The sequence below is a fragment of the Dendroctonus ponderosae genome, unplaced genomic scaffold (genome assembly GCF_020466585.1).
Source record: "Dendroctonus ponderosae isolate FM_Combo_2020 unplaced genomic scaffold, Dpon_F_20191213v2 Dpon_F_20191213_1, whole genome shotgun sequence".
Taxonomy (NCBI): Eukaryota; Metazoa; Arthropoda; class Insecta; order Coleoptera; family Curculionidae; genus Dendroctonus; species Dendroctonus ponderosae.
Window position 1 is genome coordinate 23,001,000 of NW_026017110.1, and position 7,604 is coordinate 23,008,603.

Genomic DNA, 7,604 nt, shown 5'->3' on the forward strand with positions numbered 1-7,604 from the left:
ATGAGATTCGAAATGTTATTGCTATATTTCATAAACCTACTTATAAATGTCAACAATGTACAGGCTACATTACGCAAAAATACAATATAACAATGATCTATCAAAGCAAACTAGCACTGGCAAAGAAAGTCGTCTAGAGAACTTAAAACTATTGAATTAAACTACATTATTGCATTAAGTTGGTCCATGCAAGACCATCCGATTACTGTTATTGTTATTATTGTTGGGGCCCAGAATCTCAGAGGTTTCTCCTGGTTCTGGTCTCTTCCCAATAGACAAATCATCGGGAACACCTGGAGATAAATCCTGCGGGCTTGGAGAACTTCTCACTGGAGAACAAGAATGAGGAGTATGGGCTGCTGGTATTGAGGAAGTGGGAACGTTTTGAGGAGGCATGTTCATATGAGGGTAGTCAGAGGGTTTGTCTGGGTGGTGACTGGGTGGAAGCGAGCCTGGTGGTAAAGAAGTCGCAGATCTGCCTGCAAAGTGAATGATTAAAGGACTTAACATTTTGATCTTGGTCGGATGAAAAAATGGAGGGTTACCTGGAATGAGAAGTTGTGGGGACGTCATGCCTAAGCATCTCATTCTCCAGGCATCTTGAAGCAATTGCAATCGCGCCTGTTTTCTCCATTTGGCTCTTCTGTTCTGAAACCAGACCTGCCGAATTTCAAACAAACTTTTAAGATTGTGATCATCGAAAACGAAGAAAGTTTTATTCAGTTTTGAGTTATGTTTGTATTTCAACAGTTGATTTATTGCAGTTTTATTTCTTGAACTTGGTGCTGGTGTCTATATCTCTGAGAAAAATCGATCACTTTATACCAATTGGGATTTTTAGAATTGCAAGAAATAAAATATGAGTTTGAGTTGTTAAAAGTTGATAAATGAAAATCTTGAACACTTTGGAAGACACAAACTCTTCAGCAGATGTAGGCATGTTCAAGTTTAATAAGTTTCAGTTCTTCTTTTAAAGCGCATCGAATATATAATTATGTCGAATACATCCCTTAAAAACCCTGAAATAAATAATCCTAATACTACTGATATTTAGTGAAAATATTTACGTTAACGTCATAAAAGTTAAATATTTTATATCTAAAAAATTGAGTGAATTGAAAGCGAATGGAGAAAGAATACTCTAATAGAAACGTGTGTTTTTTAAAGCTTCGATAAAATATTCCATAAAATATGCAAAATTTACAAAAGTTATAAATTATATTCAACAAACAAAAGTTAATTTTGCGGTGCAGACTTTGCATCAACAAATTTAAATTTATTGTTACTGATAGACTTATTTTATAAAGCAAAGCAACAGGCACTAGATAATCGATTTTGCGAATAAAAAATAATAATTTCGAAAAGTGTGAAAACCAAGCATTGTTAAATCCTTTCCAGGAAAAATCATGATGTCGCTCTGTTTTAGAGATCGTCAGTAATTTTTTTTTCACTATTAGAATTTTTAAAATTTTTACCTGTACTCTTGCTTCAGAGAGGCTTATTCGCAAAGCAACTTCTTCTCTCAAGAAAACGTCCGGGTAATGTGTTTTTTGGAAGAGCGCTTCCAGTTCTTGAAGCTGTTGAGGACTGAAAGTTGTACGATTTCTTCTTTGGCGCCTTCTGCCAAACATGTACTCCGTTAGTAGATCACCGGGCAAAGGGGACAGATACGGTCCTGCCATAGTGGTGAAACTATTTTCCTGCAAGCGTTTTCACGTGAGTTTTGAAAAGTTTTCCTTTTGCATTTCTTTGTATATTGTAATATAAACTGATTACTTTTTAAAAAAATGTGCAGTGTTTTTAATGGTTTTTAGTTGAAAATACAAAAAATTACCGGTTGAAAATACAACAAATTTTTGACTCAAGTTTAGACTTTTTTCCCGAAATGGAGTCACCCCAATCTGATCAACTCACCACTAAAACTAAAACGTAATTCTTGTATAACTTAGTTGATAAGGCGCCCTTCGATGGGGTTTTGCTCCACCTCCCGCACTTTATTGGGGCGTCGCGACGCCCGAGCGCCGGCGTCCTTCTGCGTCTTTAATGCGATAATGCTTGTATTGGTTAAGCTTTGTTTTCTCTTTCTCATTGGTTTAATTCCTTTTGTTTCCCTATTGGCACTATTGTGTTTCTCGTCTCGTTTTTTCAGGATTGGGCAAACTGGAAAAAATATGGCTGGTGAATGATTTTTTATTTCATTGTTGTTGTTCATTGTTATTGTTGAATTTTTTTTTCAAACTACTTTGCAATACTGAATTTGTTTCTTTTTTCACTATTTTGAGGTGAAGAATTTCGTATATTTGGGTTCTGAATTTGAACGGTTTTGTATTTTTTTATACTATTAGACAATATAATAAATTTAAAAACATTTGTAAATAGACACAAACTGTTAATTATTTTTGCTATTTTACATACCTAAGTGACAATTTGGGTTTTGCTGATGAAGATTATGTATAAAAATACGAAATGGATAACCAGCTCCAGGCTTCAATTAAATTAAATTAAAAACCATTTATTTTCTTAAATTCTGTTCTTTTTAGGATGAGCAGGAGGAGCAAAGACGATAATTTAGGTACTCAAAGTGCAGTCAAAAGGAAACTTTCAAAGCATCTATACACGATAATGTTGCTTAAATATTCAAATTTATGTATTTATAAATTTCTAAAATTTTTTTTGTTCATTAAAAGTGTTTCCATTTTGTATTTTACAACCAAATCATCTGAATTACAGTCCAGCAAAAATGTTTGAAAATCTTCAAACATTTTAACCACCACAACGTTAACCTGACGGTAAAATAAAAAGTTGGCTCACACTTTAAAGCTATTGGAAATTGTTACCAATTACCATTCTATTTATATTAGTCTTTATATTTACAAAGACATTGGGGAGATAATATCAGTTACCCTCTTTGCCTTAAATAACTTAACATGAGGATTATTCCTCATATTATGTTATTTAAGGTATTTTTTTTTAACATTTGTACTTTTTTGCTTGTTGCTTGCATTGTTAATTTATTTATTGCCTTTCCATTTAACGTTTTTACTATTTTGCTTCATATCATAAGGAAACTTATTATAATTAGTATTTTAATTGGTTGCAATATGTTTCTTGAAAAAGCTCCTGTTTAGCCTGCTTCTACTCAACCCTGTTCATAAACTACAGTATACGTGTGGTTTATTGACAAAAATGAAAATTTAAGTAATCAGTTAAATGCCTGCATCTAAAGCAAAAATCATACCGCCCTAAAAGAACTGGCCACAAAATGCTCGAAAATTTTAAAATCCTCATACCATTAGTAAATAAATTACGTAGATATAGCAATTTTATATACATACATATATGGGGCAGAAGAGCGAGCTCTTCAACTCCCTTCGGACCCCCAGCATATTGATCAAATTAGGTAAAAGCCAGCGCAAAAACATAATACAAAAAGGCGGAAAAACAAGGCCCTCCATCCGGTTTGCATCGGCCCCGCCCGGTTATTTTTAATTCTCTCTCTTATTCGTTCCGTACAAAAGAATTAATTCATTACTGCCGGAGGCATTTATTTTTTAATTTGCACAAAACGACTTTACAGGGGCGGCACACATTCAACGGCAGAAACCAAACATTTGGCTGGCAAGAAGGGACAAATGAATAAAATATGGTTCATCAAACTATTAATTGCAAAAAAAGCAATTTAATGTTAACTTGGTAAGACCGATTGAATTTGTATTGCCATTAAATGGGCAAAGGCAAAGAAGAATTAAACGGTAGAGTGTTTAAAGCCGGTCAAATCGTCTGATTTGAGTGTGTTCGATGTTTAGATGGGCATTTTAGAAAGCGCGTAAAGCACGTAGTTCGAAGTTGATGTAGAACTCATGATCAAAATTTGTCTACTTTAAAATACCATTTTTCTGTTTGAAGTAAAAAAAATATAATAAAACTAGCAGAAGCATTATAGACGATCGAATTCAGGTGTCATTCATTTTTTCTATAATTTCAATAGACTGACGATTTTCGTGTATTTCAAATTCAAATAATCGCTTTCACAATTTTCGCTAACGAACATTAATGTATTTTGAAGGAAATAGTGAAGTTAGATAAATTGAAATTTGAAATTGAAACACACATATTTTGTTATCAACCCAAAAAACCACCAACTGAAAATAAAACTTACTTATTAAAGTTTTTATTATTATACACCCGAGATCGAGTTAAGTAGCAAAAGCTCGTACAAAATATTTTTCGAAATTTTTATTTTATTTCCAGATATCAATCAACAAAAATAAAATATTTCTATGGTATAACGAGCTTAAGTGAAAATAACCGAATACTCTCAGTACTTCAGCAATATACATAACTTTTCCATGCGCATTGACGATTATCGTCCAGCTGAAAAAATGTTTTCAAGCGTGGTTGCATAACAGATTTTTTGTTGCTTTTCTTGAAAAGGTGAAAATAATTTAGAAATTGAATAATATCCGTTTTGGCCTTTTTGCTCTTTATCAAATAGATTCTGAGAGAGGTCAGAAGCCAGTTGATACCTTAAAGCGGTTTTCCTGACATATTAGGCTGGAATTTCCGTCGTTTTTAATTTATTTGCACGTAAAATACGTATGCACCCAAATAAACTAGTTAAATTGCAACTTAACTAATCCGGAAGGATCTGCTGGTTAAAAATAATCGTCATACTCTGCGAATAGAACTTGTACATCTTGACTTCCCATCCAGACCTAGAAAAGTTCACTTTCTTACTAAATTTTGTCTTGGAAGTCGTTCTTCATATTTTTTTTCATATTCTAGAAGTACTTATTTGCTAAATAATTGTGGCTAAAGGAACATCAGAAGACCCATTTGATCTGAGACCGTTAAGAGACTCAACAATATTAACACCAAACTCTCTTATTGCCAAAGTCAATTCTTCAAAATCGTTATGGTTTTATTGCATTGTACTTTGTGCATTTGCATCTTATCAACATTTTTGCTTCGAAAGTGACTTGCTATAAATATGAGATAAAATTCTAAGGTTCTAAACTCTTAGTGTCTCAATTAGCGTACAAATTCTGTAGATTTTTCCTCATTGGAAACGCTTGGCTAAAATACTTAATAAAGTAGCTCGAGATGAAAAGACAATAGAAAGGGAGTATTGGATGACTTGAAGAAGCTTTGGTAAGATTTTTTCTTACCGAGAAGAAAAGAGCCTTCAGAATGAAGCACCTGAACTGGACAACATCAATGAGCCAGTTTTTGTCTTCAAGACTGATCAGAAGATCATGCAATCCTTGAGGAATTCAAAGTTTCTATTCAAACTTGAAAGGTTGAAGCTAAAGAAAAAGTGAGCAATGTTCCCTAGTAAACAATTAGACGCACCGAGACATTCTATAGCATACTCCATTACCTGTAACTAGAAACTTTGCAGTTGTAAACACGATTTTGATTAAAGTCAATTCGGAACAAAAGGGCTTTGTGAGTCCGCGGCGGATAAAGACATCACCGTTATTATGACGTTTGGGATTGATTAAAACGAGGCGGTGTGAGAGGAGGAGAGGGTGCAGAATCATAACATAAAACCATTACGTTCTAGAGCCACAATGGTCGAGAGATGTAATGATTGATTTTGAATGCTCTGAATGATTTTTAATTTCAGAGCGTGGCTTTTGTTGCCCGGTTCCGATCATCCCAGTGCCGGGTGTGACCAAATGTTGTGAAAATAGCCCCTGAATTTTCCGATATTGTTTAGCTCCACATCTGTTTCACCAGTCTTGCAATTTCCTCTTCACAGAATACCTTCAATAGTTCAATTTTCATCAAATTCTACTAGATGGTTACTTACCTCAACAGCTCCACTGGTATTTGTAGTCATCAATTTTTTTAAATACTAATAAATTGTCTACGAACCTGCATGGTGGCAATCTGTTTCCAGATAGTTTGTAAAACGACAAGCAATTTTTTGTATTTATAAAATATGCATTATAAATTTGTTTTTAAATAGAATTTCTATTGGAAAATGTTCCGGCTTTTTTTCAAGATCATCCTCAGGTAATAACGTTATTGCGTTGATAAGTAGTGAAAGGTAACTTTCAATAGATAAATATGTACAAAAAACACAGTTTAAACTCGGAGTCTAATTTAATTCTGTTAAAGTTTAACTGTATTTTGCAAGCGTGTTTGCGTAGAATATTTGCCTGGGTTTTTCAATGCAAATAACCAATGTTCATATGGAAGACATTAACTTTTGATTTTATTACTTGAAGATCTAAACATGTCTTAATGGAAGTTTATAATAAATTGATGCGGTCTGGGGAAATAGAAGGATTTTGTCAACATCTAACAGTGTTGCTCACAATTTAGAGCAATTCACCAAAGTAATAAATAAAGACAAAATCGATAAAAGATTATAATTTGCATGAACATTTGATAAAAATGCACACGAAGACAAGTAACTATGAAGAATGAATGGGAGGACAAAAAATGTCATCTTTGTATCATTTTCCGACTCTTTCAATGGTAAAGTACTTACATTGAAAGGCCAATGTACAGATCAAATGTATTTACAAACAACATGTTTGCATTTCAGAAATTTGCAGGAAAATTTTCACTTTTTCTAGTTTTTTTAGATTTTAAAACCATTGTGGAATTACAAATCAATCAAAAGAAGTAATCATATGAAAGCGTTCCAAACAAAAACTTTTTTAAACAAAACCATGAGCATTTCCTGTACCTGTTTAACATTTTTCTTCGAGTGGCGTGTGGAAATCAAATGATCATTTTTAGGAACATTTTTTGAACGAAAATTGAATTCAAGCAAAAGCTGGAACATTGGAAAAGTCAATCGTGAAGTCAAAGGAAAAATTTACGGAAGTTACTGAACATGAACTAAATTTAACAGGATGATAAATAACTTATTAGAGTAGATATCGAACAAAGAAAATGTGGGGTTTAAATAATTTAAAAAATCCCGTTTTTGTTCTAAATCTACGTCTGTTAATAATCTTATTTTAATTCCCAGAAGACGCATGGACATTTTTAAAAGATAGTCACGTTACTTTTTAAATTAACGGTTGAATTAAAAGTGTTGTTTTTGGGCAAAATACGAGGAAAATAAATATTAAAACATTAAATAGGCAAAACCATAAACTGGAAGTGTTCAACAAAACGGCAGAAACAGCAGCAAAGAAAACTGATAAGAGTGAAACAATCGTAGAGTTTTTAGGTGTACCCACCGCAACTATCCATACGCCAAACTATCGCCTATTTATAATTAAAAAAAACTGCAATTCTTTATTTCTTCATAAGTTTACTTTTTATTGAGCGATTAGCCAACATTTTCCCATATCTTAATCAGGATTTCGCCCATATCAGGATGGCTTGTCTTGGTAAAGCATATTTATTTAAAAAATTAGAAGGCATATTCAACATTTATTGTAATAAAACCTTTAAGTCTTCACTTTTTTTTATTATTACAGTGAAGATTTATACCGTGTTCCAAGATATTTTATAAAAACTTTATCTTCGAGCTCTAAAAATCATAAAGTACTGTAAGTAAAATAAAATACTGTTTATATCGATTTCTTTTATTTTCAGCTATTTTTCTTTGCATTCTGAGGACATTGGTTTGCAAA

General features: G+C 32.8%; 1 protein-coding gene across 2 annotated transcripts; it reads right to left on the reverse strand.

The window, feature by feature from the left end:
• Position 1: 1 nt before the first annotated feature.
• LOC109534918 (retinal homeobox protein Rx3) lies at positions 2–1,906 on the reverse strand. 2 transcript variants are annotated; one of them, XM_048665514.1, is made up of 4 exons: positions 1,835–1,906; positions 1,476–1,700; positions 546–660; positions 2–479 (listed from the first exon to the last, which is right to left on the reverse strand). In XM_048665514.1, exons 2-4 carry the CDS (start codon positions 1,680–1,682, stop codon positions 175–177), a joined length of 627 nt encoding a protein of 208 aa, XP_048521471.1. In that variant the 5' UTR covers positions 1,683–1,700; positions 1,835–1,906; the 3' UTR covers positions 2–174. The 2 variants fall into 2 exon arrangements, with proteins under 2 accessions (XP_048521471.1, XP_019756273.2); XM_019900714.2 differs by lacking the exon at positions 1,835–1,906 and having other exon boundaries at positions 1,476–1,768.
• Between the last annotated feature and the right edge of the window lie 5,698 nt (positions 1,907–7,604).